The sequence below is a fragment of the Lissotriton helveticus genome, chromosome 12 (genome assembly GCF_964261635.1).
Source record: "Lissotriton helveticus chromosome 12, aLisHel1.1, whole genome shotgun sequence".
NCBI classification, from domain to species: Eukaryota; Metazoa; Chordata; class Amphibia; order Caudata; family Salamandridae; genus Lissotriton; species Lissotriton helveticus.
In genome coordinates, this window is record NC_136073.1 from 764,753,229 (window position 1) to 764,778,331 (window position 25,103).

The 25,103-nt window shown below is 45.7% G+C and overlaps 1 protein-coding gene across 1 annotated transcript in view; it reads right to left on the minus strand.

Annotated features, from left to right (window-relative positions):
• GLMP (glycosylated lysosomal membrane protein) overlaps positions 1-25,103 on the minus strand; it is a 107,062-nt gene that overhangs the window by 31,931 nt on the left and 50,028 nt on the right. Inside the window, exons 4-5 of the mRNA XM_078670074.1 lie at positions 11,055-11,273; positions 8,266-8,546 (exon numbers count right to left, since the gene is read on the minus strand). Of these exons, the coding sequence (XP_078526200.1) occupies positions 8,266-8,546; positions 11,055-11,273 (500 nt within the window). The remainder of the gene's footprint in view (positions 1-8,265; positions 8,547-11,054; positions 11,274-25,103) is intronic.

The window sequence follows — 25,103 nt, forward strand, 5'->3', positions numbered from 1 at the left end:
AACAATGACAGCAATATGGCGAATGGTCCAGTGCAGTTACACTGCGCTGAACTGCTCCACATTTCATCATTTCTGAGTTCGTAATTTTTTCATAGCCAGGAGGCTTCAATGCAGAGTTTCTTCACAGGGGCAATACATGATTCTGTAAGTGGTTTCTACAACCCTAGAATACTTGACTGTTAATGATATAATGATATAGGTAAAGCATGCAGGTAATGTTATTGGCATCACAGTTGGCAAAGATGAGGCTACTTACAGAGACACCGTGGTAAATTTGTGTTCTCTTTCAGAAAAAGTGTGAGGGAAGAATGGTTTTGTGTGTGATGTGGCTTTTGCATATAAGTGTGGAACGTCAGGCTGGCCAAGGATAGCTATAAGAAGGTGAGCTGGCATAAGACAGCATGGGTATTGATATAACGGGTTCCTCTGAACTCCTCAATGTTACTGCATGCTCCTCCCATCCCCACGCTGTGCAGGCCATTGTTGCCAGCTTGCTGTGTGACTGGTTTGATTCACAAAAGTTGTAATCGAACAGGGAACAATCATTTGTACTCATCACACTGCTTCAAACAAATGTGGTAGGTGAGTCTGTGTCTTTAGAGGAATCATCTTCTCAAACTCTTAGAACATTAAAGGATGTTCATTTCCAAGAGTCAAAACTCTACTTGAACCTGATTGAATCCTCCAAATTCTAGTACTACACCAGTTCAGTGGGTTTCTCAACCTGCTGCTCTGGTGGTGTAATTTGGCATTGTATGCCAGGAAAAGTCTGCTAAACAGGACTTTCAACAGAAACTCTGCATTCAGCTGGAAAAGGAATGCCCCCAGAGACAATAGATTGTTAACCACTTGGATGCTAAGGCCCTGGAAAGATTTACAAACACTTTCCATTAAAATCAATGGAAACTCCATGACGAGTTACCCTTGTCATTAGCATCCAAGTGTCCTCCCCCTCAAGTGCATGCAAAAGTGAAAGAGGGAGCAGGTGGCAACTAGTGTGCTTGTCTCTTACAATGTTGGTAATTAGCTACCCCAATGTACAGAGCAAACCGTAACCCTTGCAGATGGCGGCTTTCAGAAAAAAAACACGAACACTCTTCAAACAGTAATGGCATGGATTTCCATAGAAATATTTTTTTTAATTCTAAATCAAATATAAATACCTGCGGTTAGAAATGATACATGACCTGCCAGTGGATTTTATTAATTAGAATCTAAAGTTGCAAACAAGTTAATAATGAAGTAATATCACCTGAAAGAAGGTGAATCTGATGTAACTGCAATGCAAGGGGATAGGTATGAACACATTGTTACCCTGACCCGCGTATGATCACTGTTTTTTTTTTTTACAAATAAATTGTTATTGTTGCACTAGGCGCATCGTCTGAGAATATATGAGGACACGGGCTGGCTTCAACATTCAGCCAGTATCCGTCAGTTCCGCAACTTTTCTTTTGCCCATGAGGATTACCCCCCCATCAACCGCGACAGTGCAATTCAAACCAAAGCATGTTACAACTGCAGATAAATGAGAAAAAACAACCCCTAAAAAACAGCTCCTGCATGCCCGCCCCCCACCCCAGAGTTCGTCCATCCTTTCCTGATGAAATTACCACCCTCGAACCAACACAGGGTACCACAGTGATACAGTTTAACAGGTCCAATCTCCTCCTCCACTATTATGTATGGATCAATCATCAGGTGTAGCAGCGCTCTTCTTTAGAGCTCCTGTGAGTTCACTCTAGTCCGTGGTAGTGCCTCCACTTTGTCCATACTCTCCGGAACTTCTTTGGGCAACCTCTGGCCTTGTACGTCACTCTCTCCGCCGCCATATAGAGGTCGAGCCCCCTCCTCCACTCCTCCAATTCTGGCGGCTCGGCCGCTCCCCAGCGCCGAGCAATGTCTCTCTTGGCCACCACTAGGGCCAGCACTAGAAATATGGTCAAAGGGCGGGCCAAGTCGACTTCGGTCGTCAACCCCAACAGCGCTAGCTTGGGGTCACGTGGTAAAGTAGTTTCCAGGACCTCCTCTAATTCCCCAAATATGTCCTCCCAGTATGTCTGTATGATTTTACAGCCCCAAAGTGTGTGGTAGAAATTTCCCTCTGGCTGGTGGCACCTAAGGCATGTCGTATCCATGACCTTCCCCATTTTGTACAGTCGCACCCTGTCGTAGTATGCTCTATGCAGCACTTTCAGCTGTATGAGACGGAGTCTGGACTTAATCGCAACCTCACGAGGGTGCATGAGAACCAGCTCCCAGTCCAGGTCTTCCATTTCCCCTATGTCTGCCTCCCATTTGTTACGCAAGTCTTGTAGGGTTCCTAATGTATTGTTGGTCAGCGTTCTGTACGTGAGGGACACCGCCCCCCTCCCAATTTGCTCCTGCAGCAACCTACCCTCCAACGGGGCGTATTCTGGGACGTCTGTCAGATCGATGTTCTGTGCCCTCCAGGCGTGTCTGAGCTGTGAGTATCTGTAGTACTGAGTGTTATGTAGGCCAAAGTCCTCCTGTAAAGCGCAGAATGTTTTCAGTTCTCCCCTGGCAATCACGTCCCCTATGGTCGAGATGCCGATGTTGTCCCACTGTCTAAAGCCTGTCAGTTTGTGGAGCTCACCCAGCCACCTACAGTGCCATAGTGGGGTCTGTCGGGTGGGTCGTTTGTCCCATCCCATGCGTTTGGTTGCCTGTTCCACGCGGCCAGCGTGATCTTGGTAGCCGGCAGAAAGTGTCTCCCCGCTGGACCACCGTATAGGTAGTACAGAACGTTCGTGTGAGACCATTTTGATCTTTCTAGCGCATAAGTAGGGTGATCTATTGCTGCATGCAAACATTCATTTATCGGGGCGAGGTGTTCTGCCCAATAGTATGCCTCTAGGTTGGGAAGGGAGATCCCACCGCTGTACTGGTGGCGTTGCAGTGTGGCTAAGGCCACTCTCGGGTGTTTCCCCAACCATAAGAATGTTCGCAGATCACCGTGAATATTAGACAAGGTTGTGGGAGGGAGCGGGTAGTATTCATTTTGCAGGGCATAGAGGAACTTTGGCAGCAGAACCATCTTATACAGTGCTGCACGCCCCAATAGGGTGAGCGGAAGCTGCCTCCACCGGTCCATTTCTAGCTTCGCACTTGCCACGATGCGTGTCACATTGTTGTTAAGGGAGAGTGTTTCGTCTAGCGTTATGAATACCCCCAGATACTGGAATCCCTCTGTGGTGTGAATGAGGAGTTCCGGTAGGCACTCCCTTCGCTCTCGGCCTTGTGGGTCATATAGAATCGATTTATGCCAATTAATAGTATGACCAGCTCTCGCCCCGAAGTCATCCAACTCTTTGAACAGGACCGGGATCGTGGCATCCGGGTCCGTCACAAACAGCAGGACGTCGTCCGCATATAATGAGATTTTTTCCTGGGTAGCTTCCGAGTCTCCCCAGGTAAACCCCCTAATCCCTTGATTCTGTCGGATCCTGATTGCTAGTATTTCTATCGTCAATGTGAACAGGAGGGGGGACAGTGGGCACCCCTGACGTGTTCCCCTGTTAATGCGGAATTCGCGCGACAGTCGTCCATTCACTCGCACTCGTGCCTTTGGGCCGAGTACAGGAGCCTAATCCACTGTAAAAACTTAGGGCCAAAGCCGAACCTCCGCAACGTCTCAAACAAGAAGGGCCAGTAGACCGCATCGAAGGCCTTCTCGGCATCTAACGAGAGGAACCAGTGGGGCTCGCTCCTCTCTCGGACTTCCTGCAGCCAGTTATGGGTGCGGCGGAGGTTTAATTTGGTTGCCCTGTCTGGAAGGAACCCGGACTGATCTGCATGCACTAAATCAGAAATTACCCTCCGCAGGCGCCGAGCTAGTACCGTAGCCAGAATCTTTGTCTCCATATTAAGGAGAGAGATCGGGCGGTAGGAGGCACACTTGTCTCTGGACTTACCCTCCTTGTGTATAGGGACAATTGTGGCCGTGGCTAGATCAGGTGGCAAGCTCGCCTTTTGGAGTGCCTCGACAAATAGCTTTCCAATTTGGCGTTGCAGCAGGTCCGCCGTACGTTTAAAAAATTCCGCCGGGAAGCCGGCGTCTTCCCCGGCTTCAGGGACGCTATTGCCTCTCCTATTTCTTCTAGTGTAATCTCTGCTTCCAGGTCCGTAGCGTCCTCCTGGGACAGTTGTGGGACCTCCATGTCACACAGATAGTGGCTGGCGTCCGTCTCGCCCCCCAAGTCCCTAGCTCTATAAAAGTCCTCGTAATACGCTGCAAAGGCCTCTGCTATAGCCTCGTCTGTACAGGCTGATCTGTTCCCTGTCACTTCAATCCTGTCAACCCATCGTGCCACCCTTTCCCTCTTGCTCAGCCATGCTAGGAGTTTACCCGATTTGTCACCCACGTCGTATAGGCGGTGGAGTGTCGCCAGAGCCTGTGTGCGCGCTTCCCCCGTGACAAGGTCTCTATAGTGCCTTTGTGTGTCTAGTAGTTTCCTAAGTATTTTTTTTCCTTTCCCTGGTGATATTCTGTTTCGAGGGCTAAGATCGAGGCCTCCTCATTCGTAACCGCATGTTGTAACTCCCTCCTGGCCGCTCCCAACCTGCTATTTATACGATCCCTAAGGACTGGCTTCAATGCTTCCCAGAGCGTGATCCCTGATTCTACTGAGCCCTCATTCTCAGCCACATAGACCTTTATGTCTGCTCTAATTCCCTTCAATAGATCCAGTGTTTGCAGGTCCCATGCCGCGAGGCGCCATTCCATGGTCTTCTCCCTCCTCCCTCGTCCCAAGTGTACATACAGGGGGGAGTGGTCCGAGATTCCCCGCGCTTTATAGTCCGCTACGTCATTGACCGTGATTTCTTGCCTAGAAGTAAATATATAATCTAACCTGGAAAAGACCCTGTGAGCCCCGGAGTAAAAGGAGTAGGCCTCCTGTGTCGGGTGGAGCCATCTCCAGACATCAGTGAGGCCCAAAGTGTGCATCTGTCTAGCCAGTGCCGTACCATGTCCTGCTGCACGTGGGGACCCCGATCTGTCTCTTGTGGCACACATTACATCGTTGAAGTCCCCCCCACTATCTGAATCGTATCCGCCGTGTCTAGAAGGATAGCAGTGACTGCAGTGAGGGTGCGTGCCTGTAATTTTGGTGGGGCATAGACTGAGACAATTGTGTACCTGCGCCTCCTCCATGTTCCCTGTACTCCTGCATATGTCCCCTGAGGGTCCAACCATGTGCGAGTGACAGCAAACGGTGTGGATTTTTTAACGAGGACTGCCGCCCCCCTGGAATCTGCCGTGTAACCTGCGTGCGCTAGCACCACGTGCCTGCCTCTTGCCATAAAAGCGCACTGAGTGCCTCTTAGATGGGTCTCCTGGAGTAATATAAGGTCCGGCGCTAGCCTCTTAAGATATGCATTCACTAGACCCCTTTTGATCTTTGACCCAAGGCCATTCACATTCCAAGAGAGTATCGTGACGCCTGTGTCACCAGTGTGATTGTGATCTAGTGGGTCTGCCATTGTGTGTTCCCTCCGTATTTCCGGGAATGGCACTCGAAGTGGTGTAGCGTAAGGTGCGTATTGGCATGCAGTCGCTGTTTCTCAACTTCCCCCCTCCCCCAACTCAAGATAACTCCGGTCCCCCATGAACCCCCCCCCCCCTCCCCACCACCCTCCCCTTCCAGACTCATCCCAATATAGGACCGAGCTTTCAGCAGGAGACGGTCTGTCGCCCACCCACTCCCCCGCTTAACTCAACTAGCCCTCACCTTTCACCCCAACTCGAAAGGCTGTGAGAGCACTAGGTCCGGTGTCGTTACTAGCCCAATGTCTCAACCAATTCAAGGAAAGAAAACATATACACTGGACAGGGGAAAGATAACAAACACAAGGGAGGACTGGCAACTTGCGTTTCCTCGTGCCTCCCGGCCGTCTTCTTCGGTATGCCACTCTGTAGTTTTCATGAGTGTGAGTCTTGCGTAGCGGAGTCAGTCCCGCTCTGTTTGCCGGATGAGGCCCGTTCCAGATGGTGGATCTCCTTCTCCAGCGGGTGCATCGAGCCCCGTTCCTCACTGGGGTCCACCTCCCCAGGTTCCGATTCTCCATCTTCCGCTTGATCCTCGTCGTCTCCTTCCGAGAGTGCCGAATGGCGTGGGATTTGTCTTCGTGCGCCCGCCGTGGAGGACTCTCCCGGCGATTCCGATCGCCCTCTTCTGGCCCCCGCGGGCGTGCGGGCTTGATATGGTGTCCCAGGAGCGCGGGAGTGGAGCCTCCTCGATTTCCGCCTTTGTGGTTTTGGGAGCCCCCAGCTGACTCTCTCTCTCAGTGACCTGTCCAATTCCTCGCGTCCTGCCGCCTCTCTGCTGTTGAGGACAGGCCTCTCCTCCAGCCACTGCCAAGCGTCGTCAGGGTGTGTAAAGAAGATTGATTTGTCCTTGTATAGAACCTTGAGTTTCGCTGGGAAGAGCAGCATGTAGGTGATCTTTAGTGTTCTCAATTTTGCTTTCACCAGGTCGAAGGAGCGACGCTGTTTCTGGACCTCCTGGCTATAGTCCGGGAAAATCATGATGTTGGTGTTCTCTAGCCGAATCTCCCCCATTTTCCTGGCCTCACGAAGAATTAGATCTCGATCCGCAAATTTCAGGAAACGTGCTATCACTGGTCTAGGTCTTGCACCTTCCAGGGGCTTCGCCAGCAGTGCCCTATGGGCTCTTTCGATTACGAAGCACGCCGAGAAGCGTGCCGTAGGGAAGGTCGTGGTCAGCCACGTGTGGAGGAAGGCCGCCATATCGTGCCCCTCGATTCCCTCCCTAAAGCCCACAAAGCGTAGGTTATTGCGGCGTGCCCTATTTTCCGCATCATCCACCTTCCAAAGGAGTTGTCTGTGAGATGCTTGGAGTTCCACCATTTCCTTGCGGAGCGTGGTAAGGGAGTCTTCCGCCTCTCCAATTCGTGTTTCAGTTTCAGTGACTCGCGCCGAAAGGTTCCTGAAGTCCTGCCGGAGGAGGGTGACCTCGGACCCCACCTCGCCTATTTTAACTTCCAACGCCGCTTTCCACTCCTGGATGTCGGATCTTGAGGCTTGAATGGCTGCTAGGAGTCTATCGGTGTCCGGCGAGACTTCCTGAGCTGTGTTGGGGTGTTCCCTTCCTGGGCGGGAGGTCGCGAAATTGTCCATAGGGCCTTGCTTCAGGGCTTTAGGGACAGGATTGTTCTTTCCCATGGTCGCCCACCGACGAGGTGTATGGCTCTGGTGCCAGTGAGTTCCACTCCCCCCGCGCACTGGCGGATGTAGTCCGTATGGTTCTAGAGATTGCGCGTAGCAGCCGCCAGATCCCACTCCGCGACCCGGGATAGCTCCACGCGTGCCCGCTCTCTGCCTATTGGGTTTCCTCCACACCGTAGGCAGATGGTCAATCGCGCGTATGATCACTGTTAAATCATCCTGCTCTTTTTTTTTTTTTTCCTTCCTGATTTCATCCATTTCCAACTAGGAACTTCTTTATTGCCTCAGCCATAAAGTTCCCCATAGTGATCTGATAAAGGCCAACGAAAGCATAGCTCACCTTCCTATGAACAATTTTAGATCAACATATTTTTTTGAGAGAACTTTAGAATGACTTGGAGAGTAACTACTGGTCTAAAATTAATGTAAGCATACTCACAACTCCTCTACAGAACTGTGTAAAACCAACTCATGACGGACGCAATTTACTACAACTATACATATTTGCATGAGCACTGTAACAACGGAGGGCAAACTGTATGTGTTCGGTGGCCTACAGAACAGCTTAACTATTGATTCGATTTGCAGCCTATACTAGAAATAATTTGTGGGAAAAGATGGGGCTTAAAACTACCAACATTTTGCTTGTTGTTATAAGCTCGTAATTGTAATAAAGAAGAAGCAACAGGTATAGGATGTTTGAGTAATTCGACAATATTGTGTAGTGTATCGGTTAAACTACTGTGGCTTCAACAGTTTAGGCACTAGAACAAAAGTGGGTGGTTGCTAATCTCATCAACCAAATATTACTTAATGAACATTAAAAGCAATGATTTAATTGTAATTAAAGGTTTAATGCTAGATGACTTTTAGGGCATATAGTCTTGGATCTGCTGCAGATTTTTCTTGTGAATCGGCTGCTCTATCTCTCCTGATTTTCAGATACATAAGATGGCGCACTGAAGATGTCTTATACTAGGTTCCAGTGAACACTGTAGCATCATTTTCAAGACTCACGGTCTGCCTTGTCACATAACAGCCATTTACTCACTTACCAACTTAAGTAGCGGGTATTATTATAGAAGTCCCCATCAGCAATTCCAAAGGAAATGTTAAGAGCTTGGATTATGTGGTGCTCTTGCAGGTTCTCCCCAAAGTAGGCTTGGGCAATCGTTCTGGCCACGTTCAGAGTACCATTCTGGTCCCGGAGCTCGTAATACTGGCATGGCAAAGCCTCATCCCGTCTAGCCTTGGGCGAGTTGTAGGCCACCAACTTCCATTGCATAAAACTCTGGGTGTGGCTCTTGTTTCCTGCATGCGACAACATCTGGGCCATCTATCCAAAAATGAAAGGTGCAGAGTCAGAATATAAACTGTAAGACAACATGCATAAATAGAGGCTCTCTAGCTTTGGTGTACTAGTTGTTCTTAGCTCATACTGCTTCAATCAGCCAATCCTTCACCTGCCTCCAAAGAACAAAAGTGTGACTTTCTCAGCATTTGTGCTAATATTTCAGGTGTTGCAAAACACATTCAGCTCAACAAAGGTAACTTTTGGGAAGAAGCACTGAACAGCAGAGAAGACCCTCAGAGAGGAGCTATACACAAGCACTATGCAGGTGATCAAAGAGCGAAACAATTACATTTTATGTGAAAGACCTATGGCAAGATGATTAATGTCAACTGCAACTATAGTTTCTTAAAATGATTTAATGTGGCATGAATTTCTCTACCTCCACTTCAGTGACAACATTAAACAAAGCCAGAAAGAAAGGTTTACATTGTATCAAAACTATAAATCTAATGCTGAAAAAGAAAAATTTAATTTTCTTGAACGTTTTCTCATAGTTCATACTTTTTTTGTCTGAAATTAAAGTTAAGGCTGCTTTAGCGACTCTGGATATAGAAGTTCACAGCATATTGAGCATCTCTACTACCAAATGCTGAAGAGATCTAAATGTGGTGGTGGACCTCAGCTCCGAGATGCTGTTTTTTCACATTTAATGTTATTTCATTGGGTGCATCAATAATTCTGAAGTTAATTTTGGGCAATGAATTTCAGGGTCATTAATTTCCAAATCTTATTTCTATAACTTGTTAATTCATTTGGGGATTTTAAATTCAGATTAATCCAATGCTAGTTAGAATAGTTTTAAACGATTATAGTGTCCATTCAATTGTATTATATTGTATTGTGCTCTGTGTACAGGGACACACCCACACCCTACCTGCACCAAACTTCTTACACCTTTGACAATTTTCTTAGCATTTCATTTATTATTTTTCTTATTACAGGGAGAGCTCCCATTTTGTTTCCCTGAAAGTAACGGTGTTTCTCATATTCTTCACATATGTTGCATCCCTCCATCTACTTATCCCATATGCTTAGCTCAATATAATTCTGTTTCCTTTTATTCTTTCCATTTATCCAGATGTTTCGAGTTCCCGTTTTTTTCCTGTACCAACACTATAGTTTTAGCTACAATCAAATCAAAGAATTTGCTTGTACAAGTCAACATGAAATAGAGTAACTTAAGCACTCAGGGACTCAGCTTAAGACCAAAAGGATCCAAGACTGAATAGACAAGTAAAGGCAATTTTCACAACTCTCTGAATCTATTCCATTGTTACATCTCTTTTGACCAAAATGTATTTCTCTTAGCAAAAACATTAATTTTTTGAATGATAGTTGAAGCTTGTTCTGCTGTGACAGAGTTTAACAAATCCCCAGCTTCAATAAGGACTAAAGACTTCGTTTCGTCAATCTGGAAGGCATTTTGAAAGAGGCTTACATGTACACAGTAAGTCAACTCACCATCAAACTACATACATGTCAGTTCTTTAGGTATAATTAGGAAGTAGGTAGTAAGTAGTTGTGGTAAACCCAAGATGATGGACGGAGTGCTGACATTATTCAACCACTCACCCCCAGTCAAGAGATCTGGATTTATTCCATCATTCTTTTGCTCCCTATGCCACCCCAGTTTGGACCCAGCCATATGCAAATCAGTCTTGACCCTGGTCCTCTGGGATTAGTCCAGCACAAACAGCCAGGCCAGGTCCTCCCTGGACAAGAAACAAGCGTCCTGTGACTAGTTTCAGGGTATTACCCCATCATCAGCCACGCTAGCTTGAATTCAGTGGCACAGCGAGCAAGGGACCCACGCCTGGGCATACCCTTGGCCACTTAGGGCGAACATAGAAAATACAACAAAATGATGACAGAGTGCAGAAACGTATCAACCACTCACACCCCTGCCATGGTATCTGGGTTTAATACATTGTTCTTCTGCTCACTATGCCACCCCAGTTTGGACCCAGTCATATGCAAATAAGTCTCGACCCTGCTCCTCATGGAACAGTCCAGCCCAAACTACCAAGCCAGGTCCTTCATGGACCAGAAGCAAGCTTCCTGGGACCAGTTTCGGGCATCACCCCTCATCAGCCAAGCTAGCTTGACTCCAGTGGCACAGTGAGCCCGGGAGCCACATCTCGGCATACCCGGCGCACTTCGAGCGAGAAAGCAAAAGACACACAAATGATGGACTTGAAACTTGCTCCTCATGGATCAGATAAGTGAGCAGTTGTGTACGATTCCCAGCAAGGAGCTAGGCTGTTCATGCTCAGCTCTGGGATAAACTCCTCTTTCAAATGATAGGAAAATGTGTTCTTAGCATAAAAAGGGACCACCAACATTCTCCCAGAACTCGAAACAAAGTACAACAAGAGACATGACACATCTTCATCCTTACACACAGAAACAGCACAATCATACATGAACAAAGTAATATACTAAACACTACAACTATGCACTGTGCTTCTTGTGTGAACTCTGCCACACTACCTCAAAAATTGTGGGTGTATACTCGTCATCAATCGTCCGCACAGACTTCATTGACTTGAGGCCTCCCTTTTGCTCCAGCATGACCATCTCCAACCCAAAGCGTGAGAAGTTCCCTCTGGGGGTCACACCTTCAATCCGAAACTCAAGCTTAGTGCAGTTGGCAGTATGCAGGAGGCTTGGAGGGACATTTTCTCGGCCCGTACTGTCAAAAGCAGTAACCTAAAAAGAGGATATAACAATTATTTAACAGCTCTGAAATGAGAATCAACCTACCTCAAATTAAGATACACACTCCAAAAATATTTAAGATATCTACAGTTGAAAGATTTCTAACAAGTACATAACTGTGTATAGGTCATTCAATGGCAATACCTAGTTTCTGCTAATCAACCACTATATTTTCAAAGGCATCTCCTTTTACTGTTGCAAACCACAGACTCTCGACTTACAAAAATATTTCAACTCTACATAGCCAGCACCTGTTTCCAACAAATCCAGAAGTGTGCCAATAGACATATGTAATAAAGCCATGCTACAACAATGTAGATCTACAGCACCAGAAAGGATTAACATGCTGCTCTTCTCGTATAACGAGTGATCCAAGGCCATCCTTTAGAAAATCTTAAAAAGAAAAATGCTACTTACCAGTATGCATCTGTTCTTGGCATGTAGAGCTGCAGAGTCGTACACTTTGCATTAGATCGCCACCTGGTGTTGGGCTCGGATGATTGCAGGTTGTTATCTTCTTGGAAGAAATCTTTGTAGTCACGAGATAGGTGACTCCTCCCTTGGACAATACTGCGCATGGGCATCGGCTCCATCGTTAGATTGTTTTTCGCCATGATGGGAAATGATGGAGTTAGTAGAAGTAAAGAGAAAAAGGATGTCCATGCGTGTGCATCTAAGTAAGATGAAAACTGGAACGGATACAAGTCCCGGGGAGGCGGGAGGGCGTGTACGACTCTGCAGCTCTACATGCCAAGAACAGATGCATACTGGAAAGTAGCATTTTCCGTTCGAGGCATATGAGCTGCAGATCGTACACTTTGCATCGATTGTGCAGCAGTGTCTCCCCTAGCGGTGGTCGCTTGTATCCGTTGCAGTAGTTTGAAAGAGTGTTCGAAGGACAGCTTGGCCTAGTGCAGGTTGCTGCTTGGCTTGCACATCAACACAATAGTGTTTAGTGAAGGTGTGTGGTGTAGACCATGTTGCTGCCTTACATATGTCCTCTAGTGGTATGTTTCCTAAGAAAGCCATAGAGGCTCCTAGTTTGCGAGTGGAGTGCGCTCTAGGAGGAACTTTTAGTGTACGTTTAGCTTTTTGATAGCAGATTTGTATACACTTTACAACTCTGCAGATTGGTTTAGGTGAAAAGGAGTGATAACCTTTGGGAGAAATTTTGGATTAGACCTAAGAACCACTTTATTAGGATGTATTTGAAAAATTGGTTATTGTATAGTGAACACTTGTATTTCACTTACTTTTCTGAGAGAGGTAATGGCAACAAGGAACGCTGTTTTCCGTGTTAGGAATTGCAGTTCACATTTATGTAGAGGCTCGAAAGGGGGCCCCATGAGTCTTGTAAGGACAATGTTCAGGTTCCATACAGGAGAAGGTGGTAACCTGGGTGGGATTACTCTTTTTAATCCTTCCATGAATGCTTTAATTGCAGGTACTCTGAAAAGAGATAGATGCTGCCTGTTTTGTAAATAGGCTGCAATTGCTGCAAGATGTAGGCGTATGGAAGAATAAGCCAAATTAGACCTTTGTATATGTAAAAGGTAACAAATGATATTTTGGATGGAAGCATCCATTGGATCAATGTCATTATTTTTGCAATAGATTGCAAATCTTTTCCATTTAGCGGCATAACACGCTCTGGTAGTGGGTTTCCTAGCCTCTTTGATGATATTCATACAGTCTGGTGGAAGGTTTAGATAACCAAACTCTAAGACTTCAGGAGCCAGATCGCCAAATTCAGTTGGTTTGGGTCTGGGTGTCTGATTTCTCCATGGTTCTGTGTTAACAGTGATGGTGTGAGCTGTAACGTTTGATGTGGAACTAGAGAGAGATCTAGTAGTGGGGTCAACCACGGCTGGTGTGCCCATGTGGGAGCTACTAGTATCAGTTTGAGAGACTGTTGTCTGAGCTTGCGCACTATTAGTGGAATGAGTGGGACAGGCGGAAAAACGTATGCAAATCTGCCGGACCAATTCATCCACATCGCATTGCCTTGCCTTCGGACATGGGTGTGGAAACCTGGCGGTGAAGGTTGGGCATTTTGCATTGTCGTGGGTGGCAAACAGATCTATGTGTGGATGCCCCCACATTTGGAAGAATTGCTGAGGAACTTGTGGAAGTAGTTCCCATTCGTGAATCTGTTGTGACTGCCGACTTAACAGATCCGCTATCTGATTGTGAACTCCTGGAAGGTGTTCTGCTAGCAGATGTATGTTTTGAGGAATGGCCCATCTCCAAATGTTCTGTGCGAGCTGGGACAGTTGCAGAGAGTGTGTCCCCCCCTGTTTTTGTATATAGTACATGGCTGTCATATTGTCCGTCCGGATTAAGACAGCTTTGTTCCGTACTTGAAGTTGGAACGACTTGAGTGCTAAGAATATTGCTAGCAGCTCTAGATGGTTGATATGGAACAGTTTTTGTTGGTTGTTCCATTGACCCTGAGCCATATGATGTAAGAGATGGGCTCCCCATCCTGTGAGGGATGCGTCTGTAGTGAGCACTACTTGTGGAACAGGCTCGAGGAACGGCCGCCCTTTTGTTAAGTTTTTGGTGTTCCACCACTGCAGAGAGCGATGTGTGCGGTTGTCCACCAACACCAGGTCTGTTAGTTGACCTTGAGCCTGGTTCCATTATTGTGCTAGGCATTCCTGTAATGGTCACATTTGCAATCTTGTGTGTGGTACTATGAAGATGCAAGATGCCATCATGCCTATTAGTCTCATGAACACTCTGGCTTGGAGAGAGTGTTGTTGGTGAAAAGTGGAAACTAAGGCTTGAATTCTTTGTATCCTGGCTGGACTGGGATACGCTAGGGCTGTTGAAGTGTCTATTGTAGCTCCTAGATATTGATGTACATCCGAAGGTTGCAGGTGTGACTTGGTGTAGTTTATTGTGAACACCAAGTTGTGCAATGTTTGAATTGTCTGATGTGTGTGTTGTACACATTGGTTGAATGATTTGGCTTTTATGAGCCAATCGTCCAGATAAGGGAAGACATGAATCTGCTGTCTTCTGAGATGTGCCGTTACTACTGCTAAGCACTTTGTGAACACCCGAGGTGCTGTTGTGACTCCAAAGGGAAGAAATGTGAACGGATAGTGCTGTCCTTGTATTACAAACCTTAGATACTTCCTGTGGGCAGGATGTATAGGAATGTGAAAGTAGGCGTCCTTTAGGTCTAATGTTGAAAGGAAATCGCCTTGCTGCAGTAGTGGGAGCACTTGTTGCAGAGTGATCATATGGAAATGATCTGACTGAATGTACTGGTTGAGGGGCCTGAGGTCGAGAATTGGTCTCAGTGTCCCATCCTTCTTGGGAATTAGAAAGCACAGCAAATAAAACCCTGTTTCTTGTTTTTCTAATGGAACGAGTTGAATAGCATCTTTTTGTAGAAGTGATAGAACTTCTTGTTGAAGCAGAGTCAGATGGTCTGTGGACATTGGACGCTGCCTGGGAGGTATGTGCGGAGGGGTTGCTGTAAGTTCTAGGCAGTAGCCATGTTGGATAATCTGTCTTACCCACTTGTCTGTTGTAATGGAGTGCCAGACAGGCAGGAACTGCGTTAATCTGCCCCCTACAGGAGTGGAATGCTGTTGGGGGAGCAGAGGGAAGTCACTGTTTTGTTGCGGAAGAGGATTGGTTGCTGTTGTTACCGCAACCTCTTCCTTTGCTATTGTTGCCTCTGTATCCTCCTCTAAAATATCCCTTGTTAGAGGATGTTTGGGTGTGTGACTTGAAAGATGTGGTAGTATCTGCTCCAATTGGTTTGGAGCCTCCTCTATAGAAGGAGCGACGAAAGTGACCTCTAGCTTGTGTGGACTGTAAAGCCCCCATAGACTTGGCGGTGTCCATGTCTTTTTCATCTTTTCAAGTGTAGTGTCTACTTCTGGGCCAAATAATTGGTTCCGATTAAATAGTTGGTTCAAAATAGTGGTTTGCACTTCTTGGTTGAACCCTGAATGCGTAACCACGCATGTCTCCTGAGTATGACACTGGTATTTACAGCTCTAGATGCTGTGTCTGCGACATCTAGTGCACATTTTATAGAGGCATTGGATATTAGTTTGCCTTCCTGTATAAGGTCTGTTGCCTGATCTTTATACTGGTCTGGCAGGTGCTCAAGTAGTTTCTCTAATTGATCATAATGAGCCATGTCGTAACGAGAGAGGAGGGCCTGTGTATTTGCTATACGCCAAATATTTGTAGCTTGTGCAGCTATTCTTTTACCTGTCGCATCAATAACTTTGGATTCCTTGTCAGGTGGGGGCGCTTCACCAGAAGTTTGAGAGTTTGCCCTTTTCCTAGCATTGGACACAACTAATGAATCTAGTGGTAGGTGTCCTTTAATGTAGACTGGATCTGTGGGTGCAGGCCTACATTACTTCTCAATTCTGGGATTTAATATTCTAGTGCATTTCTGATCTTTAAAGATTTCTGGAGCATGCTTAATGACCCCCTTAATCATAGGCAGAATTTGAGCAGATCTTTGTGAATTTTCAAATGTATCTTAGAGAAAATCTTCAATGTCATCAGAATGCATTGGCACTCCATGTTAAACAGCAGCTCTGTTTAAGAGATGACTAAACCCAATATTATCTTCTCGAGGAGAAGGTTTGGTTGGGTATGACTGTGGATCAGGAATGTCGGGCACATTTTGTGCGTTTTCCCATGGTACATTTTTGGGGTTAGAAAAATCCCATATACCCTCATCTACAGGGTATCAATCAGATTCTCCTATATCCGCCCCTCCACCTATATCGTATTCATCATCAGTATGCTGAGGTGAATGAGATGATACTGGAGAATGTACAGGAGAAACTTGAGGTGAAATGTGAGGAAGAACAGGAGAGGAAGGAGGTATAGGAGAGGGAGGGTGCATAGGAGATGTAACACCGTCCTTTTTCTTTGCATGTACCACAGGTTTGGGTGGAGTATCTGCTGGTCTCTTTTTAGGCGGTATAGCACCTACATGACCTGTCTTTGGGTTTATGTAGATCTTCTTTTGTCGAGGATCTGGTGTAAAAAGTTCTTCCTCATCTACAACCTTCTTAGGAGTCGATTTTTTCGGCTCCGGCGGAGGTTGCCTTGTATCTTTAGCCTTGGGAGGTGGTAAAACGTCCTGTGGCAAAGTTTTCGGTGCCAAAGGTGTTGTTTTCAGCTTGGTAGGCGTGGTCGAGGGTTTATGAGCCTCGGAATCAGGCCTCATGGGTTTCGGCACTGAAGAGGGTGTTTTTGGTGCAGAAGCTGGTCTCGTCGGCTTTGAGGCGTCGGATGCTGGCTTCGCATCTTTATGTTTAGAAGTGGACGGCTTCGGAGCCGGGACTTTTTCCGGTTTCGGCACAGTTTTAGGTTTCGGTGCTGGTACGTCTTTAGGCTTCGGTGCCGAAGGGTCTTTTGACTTCGGCGTCGAAGGATCTTTGGGTTTTGGTGCCGAAGGAATAGGTGGAATTGGCACATGCGGCTTGCTCAGTGTCGAAGCACCGGAAGGCTTAGTTAGTTTCTTCGGAGCCGGGCGGGAAGGCGGGGCTTTTGAAGCAGGTATTCGGTCTCGACTGGGCCCTTTGGGCAGAGTGCTGACCTTTGCCTTCGGTTTGGGCAGTGTATGTGGTGCAGGGACAGTAGTACTCAAGCGCTGACCCGATGGAATGGAGTCATCTGAGTCGTCTGCCTCTGATACGATCTGGAGATCATGCGAATCTTCTTCGGGAACGAGTGGAACTTCGTCGTCGAAGATATCTTCCGGTTCTGGGGCTGATCTCCTCATTTCGTGTCGACGGGCCCTCCCATCCCGGATAATGTTCTTCGATCGGAATGAGGCACAAGCTGTGCAGGTCGACTCGTCGTGTTCCGGTGATAGACCGAGGTTGCAAACCTCGTGGTGATCGCTATGTGGGAACTTTGCTAGACATTTCAGGCATCTTTTAAACGGAGTTCTGTCCATGAGGTGTAGGCCGCACGGCGTCGATAGGCCCAACGGCCCGGAATGGAGCGAATGACGTCGAAAGTTATTGTACTCAATGTCGAAAGTAGTTTAGGAAGTTTTGCGCTTCGCAGTTGCTGAAAAGTTTTTTTCTGAGCGGAGAAACTTTCATCCGAACCCAGTGGCGGAAAAAAACAATCTAACGATGGAGCCGATGCCCATGCGCAGTATTGTCCAAGGGAGGAGTCACCTATCTTGTGACTACAAAGACTTCTTCCAAGAAGACAACAACCTGCAATCATCCGAGCCCAACACCAGGTGGCGATCTAATGCAAAGTGTATGATCTGCAGCTCATATGCCTCGAACATAAAGTTTATGACAATATATTCCATTAACAGTTTCCTAAATTTACCTTGATGTATGCCACTTTGAATGAAAACCAATTTTTAAAAATGTTAATTTCTACTTTCAAGTTATAAAATGCAACTGAAAAACAACCCAAAGGTTTTCAAGAGAGACGATTCACTCTATGAAAACTTGTATGTCTCTGGAGTAAGGACTGGATTTGAAAAAGTTGGGAGATTGAAAGCATTTAACAGAAATTTAAACAAAATAATGCACAGCTCCAAGCACCTGAAGCCCCACGGTCAATAGGTAGTCAAAGGATATTGCATAATATTTAGATTTTAATCAGGAAGCAGTAGTACCCTGTCGCAGGCATTATTTTCAGACTTAAAAATGTATATCAATTTAGGGATAAGGAAAATGTCACTTTGCAAGCATCTACTCATAGCATGTAGCGCTGTAGTTTCACATGCTCTGCACCCTCTTGCCATCTAGTGTTTGGCTTGGGCATTTGCAAGCTGTTTTTCTCAAAGAAGTCTTTTGAATCTAGAGATATATGGATTCATCCCTTAATTGGCAACGTGTATGGGCATCAACTCCATATTAGATTGTTTTACGCACAGCAGGTGAGAGTAGCATGTAGTGGTGGGGGAACACTATATGATGCACTTGTGTATTCACGAATAAGAAAGAGAGAAGAGATCTTTGATCAGGCCCATACATGTCCGGGAAGGAAGGTGGTCACATGTGAATCTAAAGAACAACACACTACGAATAGATACTTACAGGGTAACATTTTCTGTTCATAGCATGCATTGATGTAAATACACATGCTCGGTATAGACTGTAATGCAATACCTTTCTATAAGTGGTGGCTAGCATATGGATGATGCAGAACTCTGAAACAAGACTGTATAGCCAACCATAATCTGTTGTCTGGCTAGAATATCAACACAATAGTGTTTAGTAAACATATATGGGATTCACCATGTAGCTGCTTTACACATGTCGGCTATGGGGTTTCCGAAGAAGGCCATAGTTGCGGCCTTCTTGCAAGTAAAGTGACCTCTGGATGTAATCGGGAGGGTTTTCTTGTATTTTTTATAGCATCTCTGCATACACTTGACTATCAGTCTAGCAATTTCTGCGTTGCACATAGGTTACCCCTAATGAGGCTTTGCAAAGGCTATAAACGCCTGATCTGTCTTGCAAAAAGGTTTTGTTCTGTCTATGTAATACATGACAGCATGCTTAATTTCCACTGCATGAAGCACCACCTCTGCTTCAGGGTCTGATTGAGGGAAGAAAAATATGGTCTTTTTGCATGCTTAACTCCACATATTTGGACTCATGCTGTTGGTTTATCGACTTAGGGTACACTGAGGCCTGCTAACCAGAGCTCAGTGTTTCAGCACCGTAGAAAGTGTATGGAAAGTTGGCTACCCCCAATTGACAGAGACTGACTTACTTATAAGTCCCTAGTATACAGTACCCAGGTACCCTGGACATGTGAGGAAGGGTGTCCACCTAGATCTGCAGCACTGTTTGCACTAGCCTGTGTGTGACAAAGTACAAAATGGCTCCAAGTCTGTCACTGCAGCCTGGAAAGGCTGTGGTAACACTGCTAGTTCAACTTTGCCAGTCAAACCAATGGCTAAGCCCCCACTTAACATAACAATATATGTAAGTCCCCCCTCAGGTAGAGAGCAGTATATTATTAAGTAGGATATGTATTTTCTATATATGTCCCAACAACATACTTCTAAATTGTTGTATTGCTGTGGGGGAGTTAGTAGCCCCATTAACTAACACAGGGTAACTGGCTGACCTCTCAGCCTGGATAACGTCTGAATGGGACTACTTAGATGGGTACTCTAAGGGGTCAAATTAATCGGGACATTTAACCCAACTTGATGCTCAAGTGGAATCACTATTAAAGAAACACAACTTTGAGAAAGTCGGTACTCTGTGACCCAGTTTGTCTAGTGGCCTCACATGGTCACTAGCCACTGGACTGCTTTCAGCCCTCTTGGATAGTAGTCTGAATGACTCCTAGCCTTAGGAACAATAGCAACCTGCTACAGGGAGCGGTTTCACCTCCCCTTCACAGGAAGCCACTCAAGTGGTTAACCCAAATAGCGAGCTTCAAAGGCGAAACCGCCATTGGTGGGCAAATAGCAATCACACTCCTGAGGGGCTGCCCTTTGTTCAGGTAGACAGGCTGGTGGCGGAAGCAGAGAGGGGAGACCTGTGCCCAAACCAGTTTTCCAGTGGGTGTGTAGACCACAGGTAGCCACACCTCTAGGTTGGCCTAGCAAGATCCTAACATCCAAGGAAGGGTTCTGACATTTTGAGAGTAGGCAAATTAGTGCACTCTGGGATTGCAAGATGCCACACATAACTGCAAAGTTGTCACCAAGAAGGAAGGGACCTGGAAGCCATTGGCTAGTGATCACATCAACCTCCCAGGTCACTTGCTGGTCACAAATATGGCACCGCTGGCACCCTGAACCTTTCGATCACACCCGAACTTGAAAGAGGACCGAAGAAGGACTGCCGTGCAGACCCCTGGACTTGCAAAGAGAGGCTGAACCGTCTGCTTGCACTGCACCTGTAGCACCTTGGGCTAGTGAAAAGATGACTGGGCCTAGGGCTCCCGGCTTTGGAAAAAGTCGCTCCCAAGCCCCAGACCACAGAAGTGACTCCCATGGCTATCAACGCTGAAGTAGCCCACTTCCGCAAGTCAGTAGCCACTCCAGAAGAATCGTAGCTGACTGCCACTGGGTACCCATAGAGACCGATCCACGGTCAAAAGTTGCACCCAAGTCAGCCAGAAACCCAAGAGGGACACCAGTCTACACCAAGGGATTCCACTGGGACCACTGTGGACAGAGACTGGTAGTCTAGCCGCAACTAGCCTTCTGCTGTCTCAAAGAGGACTTTGAGGGACCCCGACCTCTGTCAAGAAATAACTACAAAGACACCTCCATCAACCGCACATAACCCAGAGCATCCTTGAGCATCTTCCATCTCCTGCATCCGCAGGATCATGGTCACTCCATTGAAGTCTATAGCAGTCGCACTGCAAAGTTTGGAACTGGACTAGAAAGCACTCCTCTTTGCCCCCCATAGACCTTCCCCCTGTCGAATTTTGTAGCCCAAGTAAGGCCAAAGTAGTCGAACTCAACTCTTACAAACTTTTCAAACGTTTACAAACTTTACAGTTACCAATGCTTGTTTGTGGTTCAATTAAGTTCTACATTTTCTTTACAAATCTGTATCTCCGGAACCCTCCAGTGGATTCTGCGCATCTTGGTCTCTAAAAATGTATTAAAATGTAATCTAGATGTATACATGTGTGTTGTATTTCTTTATTTTTAATTCAAATCGTTTTTATTGAAGATTGGAGAAATGAAAGCAAAGACAATACAATAAATCCTTCCGTACATAGATGGATGCATTATTGGCACAATGACGCCTACAATAATGAACTGAACAGAGAAAAAATAGGGAAAAGAGAATAGGAGAAAAAGGAGGAAGAAGAGAAAGAGGACAGATGTATCAATATATCAGTAGCAATCGGTTTACAGAAGCATGGGACGCATTGCAGGTAACAATAAGTATACAGTAAGCATTCAGGCATGGGGAGCATTTAAACGTGGAAAATATGGGGCCAAACAGAGACACTGTAGTCTATAAAAGCAGACAGTCTGTTGAGATTTGTATCACGGAGGCTCAAAGTGGGAGGATGACGCGTCCAAGGAGGACCACAGTTTTTTGTTAGAAGGCTTCCATGTGGCTGACTGTAGTGCCGGATTGTCTGCCCCTCTCAAGAAGGAAATCCATTCCAGCCATATTTTAAAGTTGACTTCAGCAAAATTCTTCCATTTACAGAGAACGACCTTGCACGCCAATGTCAACATGATATCTAGCAGTTGTCGGTCATGTATGTCAGGTAGTTGTGCTTCTAAAGGGGCCAAAATGACATATACAAATTCCTGAACGGGTGTGATTCCAAATACTTGTTGAATATATGCAAATATTTTTTTCCAAAGTGATCTTAGTAGGGAACAATCGAAAAGCATGTGCGCCAGGTCTCCAGGTGCAGCCTGGCAGTTCCAGCAATTAGGTGTATCCTTCAGATTACATCTAAACAGCTTCTGAGAGGTCCAAAACACTCTGTTCAACAACATGTATTTCGGTTGACATGGAATTGGGGACACCTTATTTGATAATGCAGTTTTGTGTATTACCTCCCAATCAATCGATATACCTGTCGAGTTAGCGTCCGACTCCCACTTGCTTTCAGTTAATTTATGTGCTTTCTTGGGCAGGGGGAGGAGCAATTTATATATTCTGGATACAAAATGGTCAGCATTGTACAGTAGCCGGAGACGTGTCGATAGCCATGGTGAACCAGTAGTGAGGGCACGCCTAGAGATGGCGGCTTTCAGTTTCAAGAATTGGTAGAATTCTTTGGGTGGCAAATTAAATTTCTCTTGCAGTGTCGAAAAAGGTATGGGCATACCGTTTTCATAGAGGTCATTCACCATATGGATACCATGTTTAGCCCACAACTCCCAATAAAGGGTTTTCCCCTCTATCCGAAACATAGGGTTATGCCATATCGAGACTAGGGTGGATTTCTTAATCACCGAATCAGTTTTATGGGACTGGTCAAGCCTGAGGAGCGCCCTTCTGGTATTTAATAGGATGTATTTGGAGTGAGGTAAATGGGTCAAGTCCATGCTGAGGAGAGCCGAGAGGGGTGCATGAGCCATTAACGATCGCTCAATAGATAGCCATACTGGAGTATAGGATGGAGAATCAACTAGCCAAAGAGCCCCCTACTTACAAAGGAAAGCCGTCTGGTAGTTCCTGAACGAGGGTAGGCCCAGGCCGCCCTTTTCTTTTGCCAATTGCAACTTTTTCAATGATATCCTGGCTTTTTTCCCTCGCCACAGAAACTCTCCAAACAGTCTATCTACTTTTTTGATGAATTCGTCGGAAAAAGTCATTGGGAGCATGCAAGCCAGATAATTAACCAGAGGCGTGCACATCATTTTAAGGGTCTCAGCCCTACCCCACCAGGACAAAAACTTGGGCGACCAGCTATCTAATAACGTAGAGATCTTTGTTAATGTTAGGCCCTCATTCACCTTTAGGGTTGTTATTAAGTCTTTCTCAAAATCAAAGCCTAAATATTTAAAAGCTTTTGGCTGCCAGGTGAGGCCAGATGAACCAAGTATTTCTCTACTCCCGATGTTATTTAGCAGCTTGACTTCCGTTTTGTCCTTATTCAGCTTGTACCCTGAAACTTTAGAGTACTCGCCAATTGTGTCCATTAAAGCCGGGATAGCCTCGTCAGCTTTCTCCGTTAAAATGAGCACATCATCAGCGTATGCAGTTAATTTCACAGTGCAGTCATCAAACGGAACACCAGCAATGGCCTCATTATTCCGGATATGGTATAGGAAAGGTTCTATCGCTAGTAAAAAACAGAGACGGTGATAATGGACATCCTTGTCTTGTTCCCTGTTTCAAGCAGAAGGATGAAGAAAAGGATCCACCCGCTCTAACCCTAGCTGTAGGTCCGGCATACAGAGCCATTACAAGTTTAGTGAATGTTGTCCCCAAATTAAATTTGTGTAAAACTGCCTCAAGGAAGGTCCAATCTACCTTGTCGAAGGCTTTTTCAGCGTCTAATGTGATTGCCACTGTGGGGGTACTCAAAAGTTTTGCTTTTTCTAAGGCGTGGGCTAATACTCTGGTGTTATCGCTAGACAGTCTGTGTTTTAAGAAACCTGCTTGGGATGGATGTACGAGGGTAGAGAGAACTTTTTGTAGCCGGGTTGATAGAATCATGGCTAGCAACTTACAATCTAAATTAATCAGAGAAATTGGCCTATAATTTTTTGGTAACGATGGGTCCTTGCCATCCTTTGGTAGAACTGCGATAGTCGCCTCTGCCAGGGTACCCCTTACTTCACCTGACTCAGTGAATTCATGGAAAAGATGCAGAAGAGGTTCAGCTAGATCTGTTGCAAAACTTTTGTAGAATTTAGCTGTAAAGCCATCAGGGCCAGGTGCCTTCCCACATTTCAACCTTCTGATTGCTTTCTCCACCTCCCCAATTGAGATCGGTTCATTGAGGCTGTGTTGTTCTTCCGGACTTAGCTTTGGCAGATCACACTCCTGCAAGTACCCTTGAATTTTATCCTCATCAACCAAGTCATTTTTAGCATACAGGTCCTCATAAAAGTCTTTAAAGACCTCAGTTATTTTTTGGGGATCAGAGTGGTTTACTCCCGTAGAGTCCTTTATGACATTAATAGAATTTTTCTGCACTTTGAATTTTAGATATGCAGCCAGGCTTTTACCAGCTTGGTTAGATTCGCAGATTTTAAAATTTCGCCTTCTGGTCAGCCACACTCCCGCCCTTTCGCTTACTAGCTTGTTATATTCGTATTTTTTATTAGTCATGGTATTAAGCGTCTCTCGATCCCTTGTCAATTGGTGCCTGTTTTCTAGATTGGCTATCTCTGTTTCCAACGCCTCTAATTTTGCATTACAATCTCTGTTCATTCCCGAGCGGATTTAGATGCACACACCCCTTAAGGTACTTTTCAATGCCTCCCATCTCACCAGATCTGAGGTGTCCCCTCTCCTGTTTATATCCAAATATGATCGGATGGCTGTTTGGATGGCAGCCTTATTTTGTTCTTTGTTTAAAATTTCTTCATTAAGTCTCCATGATGTCTGTTTAGGGGAGGGTTTAATGTTGCTGATGGAGAGGGAAATGCAGGAGTGGTCTGACAGTACTCTCGGTTCTATTGAAGTATCCTCTATCCTTGCAACTCCATTTTGTGTAATAAGGATGTAATCAATGCGAGAGTACGAATCGTGAGGGGAAAAATAAAAAGTGTAATCCCTGTCAGTAAGGTTTTGTATTCTCCACGCATCAACCAGATTAAAGCGTTGACACAATTTAATGAAAGCATTATGTGATTTGGTCGGTTTAAACACACACTTCGAATCTCTGTCCAGGGCAGGATCAAGTGGAAGGTTAAAGTCACCCCCTAGTATATGTACCGCCGTGTCAGGTATCGTTTCAATCTGTTTGACTAAGTCTTGCCAAAAATTTAGATCACTAGTGTTAGGTGCGTAGATATTCGTGACAAAGAATTCTGTGTGGTCTTTGGCGAGCTTTACTGTGACCCAGCGTCCCTTTTCGTCGGATGATGAAGACAATAGTTCTATCTTGGATCGTTTTGATAATAATACCAGAACCCCATTCTTTTTACCAAGTGCACTTGACCCAACAACCTCCGAATAAAACTTATTACGTAAAGTATAAAACTGTTTAGTGTCTAGTTTGGTCTCCTGCAGCAGAACAATGTCCCCTCTCTGTCTACGCACATAGTCTAATATCTTTTGTTTTTTTATGGGTTGTTCAAACCTTTAACATTCATAGACAGAATTTTTAGTTAGTCAAGTGAGGTCGTTCCAAGCGGAGTGGTGAGCGTAGGGTGTAACATTTATA